This window comes from Poecilia mexicana, unplaced genomic scaffold (genome assembly GCF_051168715.1).
Source record: "Poecilia mexicana isolate PSO_F unplaced genomic scaffold, ASM5116871v1 scaffold_9, whole genome shotgun sequence".
Taxonomy (NCBI): Eukaryota; Metazoa; Chordata; class Actinopteri; order Cyprinodontiformes; family Poeciliidae; genus Poecilia; species Poecilia mexicana.
In genome coordinates, this window is record NW_028263378.1 from 33763802 (window position 1) to 33783095 (window position 19294).

At 40.4% G+C, this 19294-nt stretch overlaps 1 protein-coding gene and 1 long non-coding RNA gene across 3 annotated transcripts in view; both read left to right on the top strand.

Moving 5' to 3' along the window:
- npdc1b (neural proliferation, differentiation and control, 1b) overlaps positions 1–19294 on the top strand; it is a 36359-nt gene that overhangs the window by 15846 nt on the left and 1219 nt on the right. The window contains exons 2-9 of one of the 2 annotated variants that reach the window (XM_088009184.1): positions 12334–12498; positions 14750–14839; positions 14927–15124; positions 15615–15681; positions 15786–15861; positions 16425–16504; positions 16624–16720; positions 17450–17517. In XM_088009184.1, coding sequence (XP_087865310.1) covers positions 12334–12498; positions 14750–14839; positions 14927–15124; positions 15615–15681; positions 15786–15861; positions 16425–16504; positions 16624–16720; positions 17450–17517 — 841 coding nt within the window. Of the gene's footprint in view, positions 1–12333; positions 12499–14749; positions 14840–14926; positions 15125–15614; positions 15682–15785; positions 15862–16424; positions 16505–16623; positions 16721–17449; positions 17554–19294 lie in introns of both variants that reach the window. The other variant, XM_088009185.1, reaches the window with a different exon arrangement.
- LOC106910003 (uncharacterized) lies at positions 4227–4888 on the top strand. The gene is made up of 3 exons (XR_015764343.1): positions 4227–4377; positions 4501–4718; positions 4796–4888. It is a non-coding gene; the product is annotated as an uncharacterized LOC106910003 (long non-coding RNA).

A 19294-nucleotide genomic window follows, 5' to 3' on the forward strand; every position in this document is an offset into this window, starting at 1 on the left:
CTTCTGCTGCAGAAAAAAATTAAGTAAACACTACATTTACAGCGAACCATTGTTTTTCTTAGGGGTTGCGTTCCGAAAATAACCCGTGATAGATGAAATCCGTGAAGTAGTTACCTTTATTTTTTACAGTTATTACACAGCATAAATAAATACTCTACATTGAAACCAAAGAACAAAACCTGTTTTCAGATCAGCAGATGTGCATGTGCATCAATCGGGCCTTAATGTCATCCGGAGTCATGTCATTAAAGCGTTTCCTCCAACCTGCCCCTAGATTCACAGCTGTATCTACGGCAGAGCGATGGATCTCATCAAGCGAGCCTCTGGTCGGGTTCTGCTGCCTCTGGCCAGTTTTTTTCCAGCTGGCATTCAAAGTTTCAGTTTCCATCTCCTGAATGGCCAATCTGTATTAAATACCGTAACTTTATTGCCACTCAGGTAGAGAAGAAGCACGGAGACTGTTTTGACCAGTCATACAGTCAATCAGTACGCAGAACACTGTGGAAAAAAAAAAAAAAACTGCACAAAAAAATCTGCGAAGCAGCGATACCGTGAAAGGTATCGCGAGGAATCATTGTATACCCTGCCAGCATGCCCAGGTGGGTCCATATGGGGAAAAGGAGGGCTGACATATGGGTCCCATAAGAGTTTGTCCGCGGGTTCTACGGTGGCCTCCCATGGGTTTGCCCATGTAGGGCCACAGCCTAAGTGGGCCCTACATGGGTAAACCCAAGTGGGGCCACCGTGGAACCTGCGGACAAACCCATATGGGACCCATATGTCAGCCCTCCTTTTCCCCATATGGGGCCCATCTTGGCATGCTGGCAGGGAGGGAGACACAGGCTGACAAAGACAGTATAGACAAGGAGCAGGGAACACAGGTGATTAAATACACAAGGGGTAATCAGAGAACATGAGACACAGCTGGCAGCTGGGAGCAATCAAGGGGTAGACGGTACTCAACTGAACACAGAAACCTAAATTAATACACAGAAAAACTAAATCCTTACATTCACAGTCATTCTGTTACAAAACTTAACACTCGTGTTCCTGCTGCTCCCTGTGATTAAATTTATAATTATGATCCTCTGTACTGAGTAGCTGTCTGATAGCACAGTGTGTGTCCGTGAACAAGTTTAATAAACCAGCTTTGTTTGCTGTATCACCAAGTTTGTTGACTTTTTCCTTCAACACAACGCCTCTTAGCGCAGAGGATCCCAAACTGTGGTTCGCGCCCCCTACGGGGGGCGCTGTGCCATTAAAGGGGGGATGCGGGATGGAAGAAACAAAAAAAAACATGAACGCTGTATGCGCTCGGTTTTTACTTTAGAATGGCCAACTCTCTGTTATTCCTATGTCAATTTGATACAGTAGAGGCTTCCGCACTTCCCATATCTGTGTCCTCTGTCACTTTTATCAGCAGTTGAAACAGTTTAATCCATTCTTAACATGTGGTAACCTGTTTTTCCGAGCCGCCTTTAAACGCAACATGAGCACTACGACGCTTGTACTGGGTTTGCGGCAGTGAAGGAGACCTGCTGCTGCTGTGCAGAGCTACACAGGTGTGTGTTAGAACTTTTCACAGTTTTTCCCTCCAAACTAACCGACTGAGTTGAGTAAAGCTGTTGGATGCAGGTAATGTTAGCTAAAAGATGACTAGCTAATATCAATACAGAACCTTAAGCTTAACAAGTACCTTGTAGGCTACCGATGTTGGTGTCTATGTCCAGATACGTACATTCATTTTGCCCCAAAAAGAAGTCGATTTCCCCTCCACCCCGCTCATTCTTAGACAGGGAGTCTGTAAGAATCCCCTCCCCCCCACCTCACACCTCACAAACATTGTTCAACCAGACAGCTATTTGTAATCCATAGTGGGGGCCCAGAAAAAGTTTGGGAACCACTGTCTTAGCGTAAGAAAGTTTTTAGGCAATCAGGATCCTTGTACAGGCAGTTATTTTCGTTTGGGGAAAAAAAACAACTAGTTTTTTCATTTATTAAACCAAGACGAGAAATCGGACCCGAATAGTCTGTTATCCGATTTCAAATTTTGGTTTAATAAACGAAAATCGAAAAAACAAGTCTATTTTCGTTCGAAAAAACGAACTGCCTGAAAATACACGGACCCTGAACCGAAATGTTATCCAATTTCTGATTTTGTGCACAAAACGAAAATGGATAATGAGTGCTCAATTTCAGTTTTGTTTGTTTTTAATGAGACAAGTGGCTTGATTCAGAAGTTCTCTCTGCCCCACTTACTAGGGCCAGTCCAAAGCAAACTAAGTGGCCAATTGGGGCCCCTGGGCAAAACTTTGGACAAAAAGAAAAGAAAGAGGAAGAAGAGTGACAATAGTCACCATGAGGTGAATATTGTTAGCTTCAAACATGCAGACCTGACCTGGTGGGCTGGTCTGTCAGTCAAACCTCTGACTGCAGAGCAGAAGAGGACAGAGGCTGATCTTTAAACCTTTGCTGATGAAGATACGATTAGGGGATAAGATTGGCTTCTCATGCAAGTATTGGTTGGCCGATAAATGATCCTATATGATACATGAATATATGATATAATGCAAACAGCACTGTCAGAGATACAATAGGTTTATAACAGGTGTGTGAATGATCTAATTGTCTGACTGTTGATTGCAGCAATCCACATATTAGCAAAAATAATGCTAATAATTATTTTCGATTTAGTTAATCCAAAATGAAGCTTCTTTTGGAGCACCATTGCTCCGCTAACATGACCCCAAAACCACATGTTGCTCAGGGCCCCATGGAGGCTTGGGCCAGCCCTGCCGCTTACACAGGGGCCATTTGGACATTATATAGAATGCAGACAGACAATCTTGATTGTTTCACGGATATTTGGTCACTCAAGAAGAATAGCCTGAGTTTTTATTTTAGTTTGTTTTATTTTAAAAAGCCAGAGCATGGGGGCTTTCCACACCAGCCAGCAGCCATACCTGTCTCGTCTTCAGACCTGAGCCAGCAAGATGGCTTCAATTGCACTGTGCCAGCAGTGGTAAATAGAAGTGAGTACACTATTAACTTGTCACAAAAAGTTGTTTTAAGATGTTTTTAGGCGAGAAAGTAGCCTTCATAGCTTTATGTATCCACTTAGTTAATCCAAAATGAGGCTTCTTTTGGAGCAGCGTAGCTCCGCTAACATGGCTCGGCAGCTCAGGCTCGGCTGACACACTTCCCCGCTAACCATGGCCTGATCTCAGCAAGTCACTCTGTCGTTTTCCGCTGCTTGTTAATTGTTCTTAGCGGCTCAAAGTGCGAGATGAGGTTTTTAATGTGCTTGTATTTGATATGTGTATCAAATATAACAATATTCTCTGGAGATTTTGATGCTTCTGAAGATGTTAGTTAGTATCTTGTAAACTTTGCCCAATATTTCTTTCAATATCAATTACTAATATTCCCTTCCTCTGAATTTTTTTAGTTTGTAAATTCATATTATTGTGTGTGTGTATGTGTGTGTGTGTGTGTGTGTGTGTGTGTGTGTGTGTGTAAGAGAGAAATATACACTTCCCTTCAATTGGCTTCTTATGTGCAGTGTGAACTTTCTTCATTATTATTTATTTTTTATTGTTTCAGGCAGGGAGCTGTTCAGGAGGAGAGGCCTCAGCTCCATGTTTGGATGCAGCTTCCCAGAATCTCCCAGTCTTCCTCCTGCTGACCTGCCACTGTCTCTTCATGTTTTATCAACTTAAATTGTAGGAATATTTGTTCATAATCCCCCAGATATGGGCTGGCTATCTGCTTGTTTGATATTCTAATAAATACACTTTTATGAAAACATTTTGTCCTTGCTTGTTTTGTAAAATATGAGTTTACAATCTGATAACAAAAAAGAAAATAAGTTTGGTAAGTATATAGTAAGTATTGTAAATAAATCATCCAGTTGTAAAGCACCAACTCTGGCTAAAAACAGGTTGATAAAAAATAAATGTGGAATAATTCTTTTAACGTTTGTTGTTTATAAATCCAGAGTAAAGGAATAATGTAAAGAATCAACGCAAAAGTTGTTAATTATGTTTAGTCAGTTGAGACCAATAATTTATAAGCAAATAGTCTCATGAAGGGACTATTTTTATTGGACAGTCATACTTCATTGATAAAAGTGTGAAAAAGTATCATGAAGTGGTAAACCACGGAATAGGATTAGGGCTCCTTTGTCATATCCACTGAGCTGAGTGCTGTGGGTGCGTCTCCTACCTTCTCTCCTGCAGGGTGTGTCAGACAGGCGTAGCCAGCTGGAGCTCATCATCTCATCAGGAGGAGCAGTTAAATAGGAGCTGGTTTCTGGTGGCAGATGCCAGATGGTTCTACGTATCTAGTGGTACCTGAGCTTCCTGGTAACAGATACTAGTGAGTCCCAGTCTCGTTTGTATCTTTGTACCTGTCCGTTTTTCTTTCCGCTCAGAGTTCTCATTCCTGGTCCGAGTCAAACCTTCGCTGGTTCTGTTTCCCTCCCGGTGGCATCCCCATCAGCTGCATGCTGATAGCTGCTTCCCATCTCCTGCCTGGCTCCTTCCTATCTGCCCACCTTCGCTGCTGGATCAACCCTGATCAACCCACTCGCCTGCCTGTCCACCCTCCAACGGTCTCTCGCCTCCTCCCCTAAGCTTGGAAGACAGCATCTGGAGAGTCGCATCTCGGTCTCAGTGGATATCCCTTTTCCCCCCAGGATCACCTCATCTCCACCAACAGTAAGATCTGCCTCTTCTCTGTTGCACATTGATCTCCCATTCAGACGACGTATCAGTAACTCACCTTTTCCCACCAGAGCGAATCCCCGACTGGTTCTCACCTCCTACCTGTTGCCGTCCATTCACCTGTCTGTCCCAGCTGCTGTTCGAAATAAACTTTATACTTACCTTTGATTGTGTTGTGTTTGTAATTGTCCTGCACCAGAGTCAGGTAACCAAACATGTCACCCTTAACATTTGGCTAACACCAACTGATGTTTTATTTTAGATTCAAGTCAGAATTCTGAGGGGGTTTGTTCCAATCTTCTTCCATAGGTAAACATCAGTGGTGAAAATAGTACTCAAAAAATGTACTCAAGTAAAAGTAAAACTACCACATTAACATTTGTACTTAAAGTAAAAAAGTACTGGCTTTTAAAAATACTTAAATATTAAAACTAGTAAAAGTACATGCTGAATTGCTAATACAGTATTAAGTGAATCAATTGTATTGAATTTTAATACATTAGAAATGTGCCATTTTAATGAACAATGCCAAAGATAAAGCATGTTTTTATTATGTTTACTCTCTGTAACATAGTTTAGACTTAGATAAGTGATTCTATGCATCATAATTTCAGGGATGGAAACATCTTGTCTCCTGTCCTAACTTAGCATGAACTTCACTTTTTTTGCCCCTAGTGGCTTTTATTTTTAAAGAAATCTAACAGAAAGGGGATGGAAAGAAGGTGGGTGGGGGAGGACATGCAACCAGGAGCCACGTAGCAGAGTTGTAGTCAAGACCACCTACCCAAGACCAAGTCAAGACCAGCACCCTGCGCTATGTGACACAAAAAAATAAAGTTTTACCTATCAAAATTGCTTCTCAAATTGATCTGAAAGATCCACATTCCCATAAAACACATAGATATTAAATACTTGGAGCTGAAATAAATTTAATCAGTAAAGATCCGTCCAGAAGAATCGGATCGTTCCTGAATATCATATCACTATATTGCACTTTGGTCACAGCGTTGTCCCATATATGAACACCTCAGTCAACACCTCCACACAATAATTCAGTGCATGAGTGACAACTTTTTTTCATCGCAGATGCAACAAATGTGTCTCTGTACAGCTAGCTTTGCTAGCATCACGTCCACAGATCTTACCTTTCTTTAAGCTTTCCTTCCAAGTGACGCTAAAAGTTGGACTAAGTCCCACCGTCTGTGAAAGCGAAGCGCTGCTGGTTTTACATGTCGCCATATCTTATGATTTTTGCAGCGCTATTATATTACTGACGATCAGACAGACATTCTCCCGCTCAGAGGAAACCACTGCGCATGTCTTTGAGCTCCGCGTGCGAGTAAAGGTGGAGGCGATGGGTGACAACAGACACCAAGTCACGTTATTGCTCGGATTTTACGGCGCCACCTTAAGACCCTGAACTTCACATTTTAACGGACAAAAAGTGCAACGCGACTTGGATGTAACGAGTAACGTGACAGTTTTGTAGAAATGTAGTGAAGTAGAAAGTACAGATACTTACTGTAAAATGTAGTGGAGTAAAAGTAGAAAGTATCCATTATTAAATCTACTTAAGTAAAGTACAGATACACGAAAATTGTACTAAAGTACAGTAACGAAGTACTTGTACTTCGTTACTTCCCACCACTGGTAAACATTTAGTTAGTTAATCTTTCAATAATCCAATAACATCCCAGATAGCACAGAATGATTGAAACAACATTGAATCAATGTCAGCCAGAAACATTGAATCAACGTTGAACGCTGACATTGAAACAACATTGAAAGTGGTCGGTGACTTGTATGTTGAATCAACGTTAGGGTTTCAACCATAACTGACATTATATCAATGTTGATTCAACCATCATCTGTATGTCAACTTATATGCATATTTGTGTTGATAGTACATTGAATCAGTTATGAATCAATGTTGATTCTACATTATATCAATGTTGAGTCAACCATCATCTGAACGTGGATCTGCATGCATATTTGTGTTGATTCTACATTGAATAAGTTAGGAATCAATGGTGATTCAACCATCATCTGAACGTGGATCTGCATGCATATTTGTGTTGATTCTACATTGAATCAGTTAGGAATCAACGTTCATTCAACCATCAGCTGAACGTGGATCTGCATGCAGATTTGTGTTAATTCTACATTGAATCAATGTTGATTCAACACTCATTTGACTGTGGATGTACATGCAGATTTGGGTTGTTTTTATATTGAATGAAAGCTAAGGATTTATGTACATTTTAGGTCTGATAGGTCTACATAACATGCCACTAAAAGTTTCTTCACTGGTGTTAAACACTATATTATTGGCAGATGATGCGTAAACTGTGTACAAAAGTTTAAAAATGACAACATGGGTTTGATTTAACATTTTATTTAAGAAAAGAGGGACAGATCTTTAAACATATTTGATTCCTTTTTGACTGTCAAAACAACAGTATGTTGTACACAGAAGAACAGAGTCCATGAAGTTAAGCTTTGTACTGTATGAAGTAGGGAAACAGTACAAGTTGTGGTAACCCCAGTTTGACTCTGGTTGGTGTCACTTTGATTCCTTGTGATGTTTTCCTCTCATTCTGGTGCGTAATGAAGCCACTTCTTGACAGTTTAGCTGCAGTCCTCAAGAGTCAGCTTTCGGTCAAACTGCAGAGCAACAGCTGAAAAAAATAAAAGTGAGGAAGGTGCCGGTTAGAAATATGATAAACATTTGAAAAGTTCTGAAACACAATGAAATATTAAACAGTGTACTGGTTACAGGTCTGAGAACAAATACAAACCATATAGTTCCCCATGTAAACTCACTGTTAAATTAATATCTTAATCTTTCATTAATATTTATCTTAATGTTTACATATACAACTGCATTTACCCATCAAGCTGCAGTATAGTGTAGGATTTATGATATTGATATTGAATCAATATTTAAAATAAAGGGCTGTTTATCAGAAAACCTAACAATAAAACTCAGGGAGGATCAGGTTTATTTAACACACCAGAGACAAATAAATAGAACAAAAGGTGATTTATAGTGTAGTTGGAAAAATTATAATTTATACAGAATAAACTTCCATCAAATAGCTGGTTCAATCTTCCATCAACTACAAATATTTCCAAATAAGTTGATTAAATTCCTTAAAAAGTGTCTATATGCTAATAAAGATCCCACACAAGTAACAATAGTCCAGTTCAATTTAACCAGTTACCAATCCAAGGATCAACAGACTGAATCAGTCATTAGCAGGTTTAGTTCAGTGTTTCACCTGCCTTACATGTTAAGTGTTTCCCTTCTGCCTCACCTGGATTGAATCTGTGGATGATCAACAACCTTCTGCACTTCTTGATGGCTGCAGACGGTCATGTAATCATCCAACTCAGCTGTTCTGGTACAGAGGCTCATTTAAGCACGACCCTAAGCATATCATAATAAAAAGTTAAAAACAAGTGATTACTATCACAACAATTTAAAGCCCACCTGGAGCAGCCAGCCTTACACTTCCTTGTCCACCACATGCTCTCCCAGACCAAACAATAGGCCCCGCCCTATTTTAAAAACTCAAATCCCACAAAATCTCGCAGGATTTCATACTTAGGCCTGGAGTGGTGGGTAGGATGAAAATAATACAAAAGGAGACATGACCTCAATTATTAAAAATATCCGTTTTGCCCCAAAATAACCAGGATTACTATGGGCACAAAACAATGCCCTTATTTTTCAATAAACACATTTAAGATCAAAGTAATATTGAAAAACTTACCATAAAAGTGCTCAGCGGAGAATTCAATTCAGAAGCCGGTAGCAAACAAGCCAGCAGCAAAGTGGCTTTTTGGTTGGGACAAACCACAAGTGTAAAATTGGGGAGGTGGACTGTACAACTCCTAGTACAGACTTGTAGATGTTTTTGTGTCAACACATTATGCAGTCAGTAATAATATTTACAGACAAGTAAGAAAATGTACAGAAAGGAATCACAACCCACTGTTCTCAACATGTAGTGCTTAATTTGAAACATGATTAACCCCCACCTAGTAATAAAATGTTCTGACCCAGAGCTCAAGGAGGGGGAGGGAAGAAGGGATGAGAGGGGTAAAGAGGGGAAGGTTGGGAGGAGCGGCTGGGTGGGGGAGGTTTGGGAGGGAGTAGGGGGAGATGAGGAGGTGATGAGGGCTGCAACAAACTGCCCAGATTCCACACAACGGTAAATAAACGTTGAATTATAGTTAGAATGGTTGATTTTTGGTTGAGGTCAACAACTGACGGTTGATCAATCATCAAACAACCATCCACCTCCAGCCAAGTAACCAATGTTGAAACTGTGTCATTGAATCAATGTAGTTTTGTGGTTGAAATCTAATGAATGAAATGCTAATGTCTGATCAACGACTGATCAATGTTGAATCAATGTTGAATCAATGTCAGCTGTTTTGCCGCACCCCTTCCCCTCCTCTCCTCCTCATCAGAGCTCTGGGTCAGAGCATTTTATTAGTGAGTGGGGGGTATTACATTCTAAATTAACCTCTGTAAAGGATAGTGGGTGAAGATTCATTTCTGTACATTTTCTTTCTTTTTCATAAAAAAGTCCTACTGACCATTTGTGTGTGATATATTGACACAAAAACATCTACAACTTACTACAAGGAGTGGAGCGGTCCACCCCCACCATTTACATGAGTGGGATGTCCCAAACACACAGCCACTTCGCTGTTGGCTTGTTGGCAAAAGATGTTAATTCAATGTTGAATTGCTATCATGTGCAATCTGGGCAGGTGCAGAGCTATGGGGGGCTGGGGGTGCGGTTTCAAGTCGCTTAAATATCTGATTATAGACTGAGAAAGTCTACCGCCTGTTGAGAAAGGTCTATTTAATGATAAAGTTACTTTCCCTCAATGGAATATATACTAGTCAGTCCCAGTGACCGTTTCACTCACGGTTTAGCCGATGTGTTTCCTGGGTAAAGATCAAACAAAAAACGCAGACCAACCTCCCCGCCCCTCGCTCAACAGTTTCTGGTAGCGCAGGCGATAAACGTCAGGGGCCTGGTGATTCGTTAGGGGTCCGGTAATTAGCCCCGCCCCCTGGCCCAACGCTGACTTGTTCCGCTAGTGAATCTGGGTACAGAACAGAATCACAACTCAGTGTTGTCAACACATAGTGCTTAAGTTAAAACGTGATTAACCCTCACCTAAAAGGGGTTGTGCTGTGGTGGCGCAGGGGTTAAGCACAAACCACAATCAAGGCCTCAGTCCTCAACACAGCTGTCACAGGTTCAATTCCTGACCTTGGCAACCTTTGCTGCATTACCCACTTTCCTGTCAATTAACTATCAAATAAAGGCCACTAGCCAAAACAATCTTTTAAAAAATAAAATGTGAAAAATGAAAAACCCTCACTTAAAATTAAAGTTGTTTCACCCGATTGAGGGGTAGATGGGCCCAGGTGGGGGGAAAGAGGTGTGTGTGTGTTTTTGGCGGGTGGAGGGAAGGGGGTTGGGCGTTTGAATGGCAGGCGGTGGTGAGGGGTGCAAAAAACACCTGAACACTTTGATTACTAGTTTTTCCCCAAACCTTATCTTCAAGGCAAACTGACCTGCATGCTTCAGCAAAACCTTGTTAATCAAATGTTAATTAAAATCATGTGTGCTGAATTAGGGAAATGGCTAAAACTTGCAGGGCAGTGTGCCTGGTGCCAGTGCTGAAAAACACTGGATTCGATGTGGCATTTCAATCAATGAATGTTAATTGGCTAGAATTGAATGGTTGTTTGATGGTTGATCCAGCTTCTGTCGTTGACCTGAACCATACATGCAGCCTTTGTGATCATTATTCAACATTAAATTAACATCGTGTGCTATCTGGGTAGTTCTTCCCCAAACCTTGACGTCAATCAAACTGACCTGCGTTTTTTCAGTTCAGCAAAACCCCGTTAATCAGACGTCAATTAATATCATGTGTGTTGAATTAGGGAAATGCCTAAAACTTGTAGGGCCTGGAGGACCAGTGCTGAAACACACTGGATTTGACGTTGGCATTTCATTTATTTGATGTCAACCACAAAACAACATTGATTCAATGACACAGTTTCAACATTAGTTAATTGGCTAGAATTGAATGGTTGTTTTATAGTTGATCCACCATCAGTTGTCGACCTCAACCAAACATGCAACCTTTGTGATGATAATTCAACATTGAATTAACATATTTTCCAACAAGCCAACAGCGAAGCAGCTGTGTGTTTGGGACATCCCACTCATGTAAACGGTGGGGGTGGACCCCTCCACTCCTTGTAGTAAGTTGTAGATGTTTTTGTGTCAATATATCACACACACAGTCAGTGAGAATTGTTATGAACAAGTAAGAAAATGTACAGAAAGGAATCACCACCGACTATCCTCTGCAGTGGTTAATTTAAATGTGATAACCCCCGCTCAGTAATAAAATGCTCTGACCCAGAGCGCTGATGAGGAGGAGAGGAGGGGAAGGGGTGCGGCAATACATCTGACATTGATTCAATATTGATCAGATGTTGATCAGACATCAGCATTTCAGTCATTAGATTTCAACCACAAAACAACATTGATTCAATGACACAGTTTCAACATTGGTTACTTGGCTAGAGGTGGATGGTTGTTTGATGGTTGATCCACCGTCATTTGTCGTCTTCAACCAAAAATCAACCATTAATCAGACTTCGGCATTTCAGTGATCAGATTTCAACCACAAAACAACGTTGATTCAATGTCACAGTTTCAACGGTTTGATTGGATGGTTGTTTGATGGTTGATCCACCGTCCTTTGTCGACTTCAACCAAAGATCAACGATTCTAACTATTTTTCAACGTTGATTTAACATCATGTGCTATCTGGGATTGGCACATTATTTCAAACATTTCCTACTTGGGGAAATGCCTACATTTTTATTGTATATTTTAAATAATCATACTTTTCTGCATCCTTGATCATAATGCTGAACTCTAATTGTTATTTGTAAGACCTGAAACACTGATATAGTTGGTCCAGAACTTTCTTTTTAACTATTGGTTCAATGAAAGCATGAATAACGGCTGTTTGTTTAAAAAAAAAAGGTCTAGAATGGTTATTATAAAGCTGTTGTGGCTGCTCTTGCATCATAATAATGTCCAAAAAACAACAAATGCCAGAGTAGTTTCTCAAGAAGTTTTTGACTCACTCAAAATAAAAAGCACTCGCGGAGAGTTTTCTGGTTTCAAAAAGAGTATTTTCTTTACTTATAAAAAATAACAGAAATACTCTCTGAGTTGATTTCATACAAAAAATTTAAATATAAACGTTAATTTTGTGGTAGAAAAATTCTTTCACTCCTCACTCCTTCATCAAACAATCAGTGAATCACAGCAGGAGGTTGACTGACAAGGAGGGTCTGAGCACAACAAATAAATAACAATAGAGCTACCATTCGCATAATCTTGGATCTGTAACAATAGTTTAGCAAAAAATAAATTAATCTACTTCTTAATAGGCTCCAACAAAAGCACACTTGTTTATGTTACAATTTAAAACTTAAGCACCTGAGACATTTGAGCATGTCCAACCTGTGCTGTGTCTTCCTCCTCAGGTTCTAACTTATGTCCTCGCAGTTTGGACTGTGCCCGAGCAGGACGGCACTTCTGCCGACAAGGCAGCTCACACTGCGGGCCCTGCCTGTACCCTCTGGTGGAGGATCATCATGGCCGCTGTGTCGACACGAGAAGACATCTTCCTTCTGCTCAGGCTGCTAAAGGTAGGTGATTGGAAAACTACTGGCAACAAGTTAGACACAGCTTCTTACTTTCCTAGCTGAAATTATGACTTTAAAACTTGAAGTAAAATGTAACTAATAGCAACCCCAGTTGTTGTAATTCTTCTGTCTTTATTGGCAGATTGAGTTAGTATTATTTCAGTTTTTGCTGAGTCAGATTGAGGTCCAGACAGAACATGTTGCTGTTTCTGAGTATTATTCTTCTGTGAATGTCACCTTCCCTCATCTTTACCCTGATGTGCAGCACTTTGTCACAAATGTCTGAGAAGTTATGCTTCAAACATAAAGAGACAGATATTTAGCCTCTAACATGGGAAATATTTTTACAGTATAACATGCATGTTGCTAGACTGTGTGTGGGATTAGTTCCTGACTATTTACACAGAACATTTGATGCCCACAACAGCCGGCATAAGGAGATTTAAACAGTTAATGGTAATGTGTCTTATTACACACAAAAAGTGAGGATTTCCTGGATCTTTGAATGCTGAGTAATTAGTGTTTATTCAGTTCATTTAATCTCCAAAGACATGTCATTATGAAGTCATAAAATTTGGAACACAATCTATGGAGGAAACCTGACCTTCCTCAGCCATAGCAGTACAGCTCTGCACATCCTGGAGGTTTTTGACAGCAGAACCTTTCAGTGGGAGGTCAGGACTTCATGCATCCCAACATTAGCCCTGATTTCAAACCATAGCTTCTAATTACCACCAAAGAATTGAAAAGGGTTTGGACGAGAAGGAATTCATGTCAAATCTGCCAGCCTATGTGATTTCTTTGTTTTAGGTCTGAATAAAACACCCCTTTTTACAGTCAGGGGTGTTTTATTCAGATCATAATAAAACTGAATCAAAACGTAAGTTAATCCAATGCAAGCAATTACATTTTTAAACAGCTATATTGGTTTGGATAGCTTTTTCTAATCTTGATAAATGAAATTATAATTTTAAAACTACTTTTTGTATTTACTTTGACTAATTTTGACTAATACTGACACTTGTTTGATGATCTGAAACATTTGAGGGTGACATAAAAGCAACATAAGAACTCTGTTAGAGACCATGTGTGACTGTAGTCCAGTAAAAACTATATAGTGGAGTAAACACACCTGCAGCCAACCGAATGCATGGTGACCTTTAACGGTGTTGAAGTTTGGTAAACCCTGAAATGCAGTTTGTTAAATAAAGCTTTATCAACTTCATTGAATAGGTAACATATTAAGTAATTTATTCAAGTCATTTACCCAAGTTCTCTTTAACAATTCATTCTGTCTTAAGTTGAAACCATTAGGAGAATCAAAAGGCCTTAATAAGTCCTAAATTTAATTTGACAGGGACATCACACTGTGTGTGAGAAGATGGATGGATGGATGGATGGATGGATGGATGGATGGATGGATGGATGGATGGATGGATGGATGGATGGATGGATGGATGGATGGATGGTCACCATTCAACTGTCTGCTAAACTTTGACTCTGTACTTGTCATGAGGTGGTGAGGAGAGAACGCAGGTAGAACCCAGGTTGTAATGAAAATGATGATTCAATGATAAATGTACAGCTCGACAGTCCAGTAAACAGAACAGCAGCACGGTGAGCGGAGGTAGGCTAACCCTGGTAGCAACTGAACAGGAAACGACTGCTTAAAGAGCTGATGCCGACATGGGACTTCACAGTTCTACTATGATGACTTTGTATAGTTCAACCAACTCAGGACTTCACAGTTCTACTGAATGGCTAACTGACACAGGCTGGTACCAAGACTTAGACAAACCACACACGATGAGGATCCGACAAGAGACAAAGACAACAGTTGGACTTAAATACACAGGGAGGGTAATCAGTAAACTAGACACAGCTGGAATCAATCAACAGGGAGGACAGGACAGAGACTCACAGGGACACAGGACTTAACACAGAAAATCTCAAAATAACTACACAGAAAAACACAGATCACAACAGTACTAAGTAGTAATTCATTTATAAACCACACATCAATAGTGGTTTATAACTATAAACCACATGTTTGGTTTGGAAGTTCTTCCTGTTATAACAACTTCCAGACCAAAGAGTGCTGTCAGTGTGATCTGTTAATGGGTTCTCTGATTGGAAAATAGGTCTGATTTTTAGTTTGTGGCCAATCAGCAATTTGGCCAGTCAAACATAAAATGGGCTAATCCCAGTCACTAACTGATTTCTTGGTCTGATTTTAACCTTTGCTTTGCTGCAGGTAAGGTGAGGGTTTACCCTGAGCTGGATGAGGAGATTGATGTCTTGTCAGGCATCATCAGTGAGCAGAGAACCGAGTCCAGGATGCCAGGTACCTGAAAGTCTTCATCTGCTTCAGTTCTGCACCTCAACATGGTTGCTTCTAGGTTTGGTCCAAGCTCGTCTCCATGTGTCTCAGCCCCACCCTCCCTGGACATGAAGGCAGAGCAGCTCATCAGGCCAATCTCCAGACACAGAGGATCTTCCACAGACCAGCCCAGCAGCCTCAGCATCACACTCAGCACTACAAGTCCATCTTCTACTACCAGCTGCAGCCCTGGTCAGCTGGGCGAGCCCCGCTTCACTGCCTACCCCCGCAATGACCAAGTGTTTCTCAGTAAGTCTCTGTTAGCCATGAAGAACTGACTGTGACCCTGAGGAGAGCTCAGAATGACAGTCACTGAGGGAGATGAAGTTTTTATTCTCATTAGGAGCTTTGCTAGGGAATCCCCTTCCTGATTCAGCAGGTTGTTGGAATTCAAGCACAAGGATTGGATGCAGAGGAGCAAAGAGGTAGAATGCGTCTGATTATCAATCCTCAGTGCAGACAGGATCAATCCTATATTCAATAAACATCCATCTTCTTGACTAAAAGAAACATTTTAACATCAACAAGCTCAACTTGTGCGTCTCAGATCAAAGATGTTTGTGAGTGTTACCTGCTTTGATGTCTTGTGACTGAGCAGATCCACTACAGACCATTGGTTCTGCCACACTGCTGTCTTCAGTGTGGAGGCTGCAGCTTCCAGAGACCATGTCTTCCTCTGACAGTCACAGACCTGCAGCTCATTCCCTCCCTCTCATCTTCTGTTGCTATGTGTTCTCAGTTATGACCAGTGTGATTATCGCAGTGTGTTTGCTGGTCTTGGTCATATCTGGAATCTGCTGTGTCAGGTAAGACTTCTGTAATTTGTTGCATGCTTAGCTATCTTTGTATGTGTCAGAAGATGGCTGTCAGCTCCAAGTGTGTTTCATCATTGTTTGATTTCTGGTTTCAGAATGATGAGAGAAGCATATCTGGAGGCTCAAAAGTTGGACTATCCTGCATGTGAAACTCAAACTTTTGTAAACTTTGTGAGTAGGACTTGGGTAGGGGGAAAAAACACAGCAAAATATGTAATTATGCTCCAGCAGCTTAGAATTTCATGTCTTTTATGTTCATGTTTTATGTGAATTTGCTTGCACAAATTATTTTAAAAAAATCTTAGTGGCACTCATGACAACAGTGAGATAACTATGTATTTCTTTCTATTTCTTATGGCTTTAAACTTCAAAAGTTACATTCTGATCTTTGGTTTTTATTGAACTGTACAACAGTAGCTTAGAGTGGGTTGGTAAAGTCGGTAGGTTCAGCAGCTACTTCCTGCTAATGGAAAGCTTATCTGTTCCTGAACTAATCTGCACACAGGACTACTCTGATAACTCCAATCTAACTTTCTAAACCTCTGAATGATTTTCATTGCTTATATGATTTAATGTCCCAGCAACTGCTTACTTAAAGCAAATATTTATAAGACCACCGCGCTATAGCCAGCGGTGTAGATTAAACATGTGCAGTAAAGACGCATGCTCCTGCAAAGGAAATGTCATCTGTATGGTTTGGCAGCTTGTTGATCTGGCTTTCTGCTGTCTTTTAGCCTGGGGACCAGAAACTGGCCCACAGTGCCCAGATGTACCACTACCAGCACCAGAAGCAACAGATGCTTTCCCTGCAGCAGTAAGTCACCTGCTGGGCCTCGTTGTTTCTTCATGTTCCTGTTCCTGCCCACTCTGCCTTGTCAGGTCTGAGTTTTCTTTGTTACATGTTGAATGACTCTGAGTGTTTGACCTATGCAGACGCAGTGATGAGCTCAGACCACCCGACACAGGAACATCGACAGATGAGGAGAATGATGGAGATTTCACCGTGTACGAGTGTCCTGGGCTGGCACCAGTGAGCAAACACACTATTTAACGTGCTGTGTCTGAACTTTGATGGGTGAAAATGAACTATGGTAGTGACCAGCATGAGCTCTGGGGGAGCCAGCTGCACATTGAAAAAAACAAAAACCAAATCCTCCTACCTCCTTCTGTCATGTTTTTGTGGTTGCTTCAGTGGTAGCATTTAATTGTTGATCATGTAACTCGTGATGTAAAAAAAAAAAAAAAAAAAAAAAAAAAAAAAGCATTTTTGTGGCAGTTTTGTGTTTGAAGTTGGCGTGTTTCCATTAAGCTAATTTATTTTCAGAATTTCAATTTCCACAGTTTTATGGTTAAGGGAAGTGTATCCATTGAGAATGATAACAAAAGAGAGACTGGGAAAGTTTGTGAGACTGTTCAACTCCCACAATGAAGAAAACCACTTTAGCGGTCTTTGTGCGCAGGAGGAAGATGAAATGCTAAAATCAGCCTGAAGCCTCAAACTGTTCATATTTATCAGAGCCAAATAAGCACATTTTTCACAGTAAACAGTGAGAAGTTGTTTGTAATAGATTACTTTATTTCATAAATATTTTCCTGCCATTAATTGCTACAACTGATGCATGGTCAGGTACTAAATATGCAGAGCACACCTTTTACTCTCTGAATAAATTGAGTACAAAACTAGCAAAGTAAAATATATTTATTCATGCAGTAAATAGCAAACATGGTCTCTTGTTAATTAAATTGTGTTGTTGTTCAGACAGGAGAGATGGAAGTGAAGAACCCGCTGTTTGACGACGCCAACCTTTACCTACACAGATTCCACAAGTAAATCCAGACCCTCACACTGGAAGTCCATCACCTGTGTGTACTGCTCCCTGAATTCACATCCACACACACACTCCACATGCACTGCTACACTCAGCCAAGTCCATGTGGAGAGCAAGATTGTCTCCCTGTAAAGGGAGAAGAGGAGGAACATGTGAAATGTTGGGTTCATGACTGAAGCTGACTGACTGTGAGTCTCGTGGTCCGCAGCCTTGCTCTGTTCTGTTTCATCTTCAGTTCAGCTGTGAGTCTGTGTGTTGGGCCTGGAAGGAAACATGTGGACTGACTGTGTGTTGATCAGCTGGAGCAGAGTGCAGTGCAGGAGCCTGCTGAAGCCACCAGCTGGCAGTATTACTCTCGGCTGTCGTCTTTGATTCATCAGTAATTTCTCTTTTCTTCCACAAGTTTTAAACACAGTCTGTGGTTTTACTATAAGGTTTTGCTTTGATTTTAAGAAGGAGCAGTTTTAATGTTAGATGAGTGTGCCTCATGCAGCATCATCACCTGTATCAGAATGTTATGTAGCCACTGTTCTCAGCCTAGCAGTGGCTGAGAACAGCTACTGTATCATCCATGTAACAAACCAGTCAATATGCATTTCTAGTTTTTTTCCAAGTTTGTACCTCAAACTTGCTGCTAATGTTTATCCTATACATAAACTGTATGAAAATGATTTCTAGGTCATTTGAAAATGTCTCTATCTGAACTCTGAACTAGAGAGTCCATCCTGTACGTAAGGCATCGACTACCATGGCTTGTCCTCATTAGTGACGTGTAAATAGCAGTTAATGGAACAGGACAGATCGGTCTGTCACTGCCTGAATACTGAGACAAACTCTGCTGCTGCTTTCTTTATTTTCAGAGACTAAACAGGTGATAGGAGCTGGGCCACTGGAGTACAAACCACCAGAATCCAAACACATATCCAGGATGTTTCTAGTTTTTACTTCAGTATGGGGCGTTTTTATTGGGTGAGGCATGTGATGCAGCTCTAGTTCTTGCAAAGGATCACTTGGCAAAAACTAGAGCTGCATCAATCAGATTTTTGGGACCATTTTTTTTAATAAAAGCTCAGGCATGTTGTTAAATAACTCTGATTGTTTTTTAAAAACTATAAAAGTATATATAAACTGCATTAAATAGGTGTGTTCTTTAGTCTTTCTGGCAATAGAGGACCAAAACTTCCACCATCAAACCAATAAATTCAAATGAATATTATATGTGATGGTTAAAATGAAACTTTTTACATACACTAAATTAGACTGCATCAAAATGCATATAGTGCATTTCTATGTTATTGAATACAAAAACTTTCAATCATTTGATCATTGAATTTCATCCCTTGTTACAGATTTGCTGTCTGTACAGTTACAGTCTGTCATGAAATGACCTCGACTACAGCCCTTTGATTTGCTTAACTTCTGACCAACCACCAACTGACTGACTTTAATGGGTCAGGATGACAAATACATAAATACATGGTGTGCTGTATCCACTTAGAAACTCAAAATTTATTCATTTTACTTTTACCATAAAAATAATTGAAATTCTAATTATTATTTTATAATTATTTTTACTAAATTATTAAAATGTTAGATGATTAGATTTTTTTATGTGTGCAAACCTGTTTTATTTAAATGGCCACATATATTAACTATTATTTAAGAACCTTTTTGGTCACTGAATTATGGCCCTTTTGGCCCACCGTACCTGCTGTGAGCAGTCCAGAGCAGAGGCTGCGTCAGGCTATAAGTGCGAAGGAGAAATTGCTGTCAAA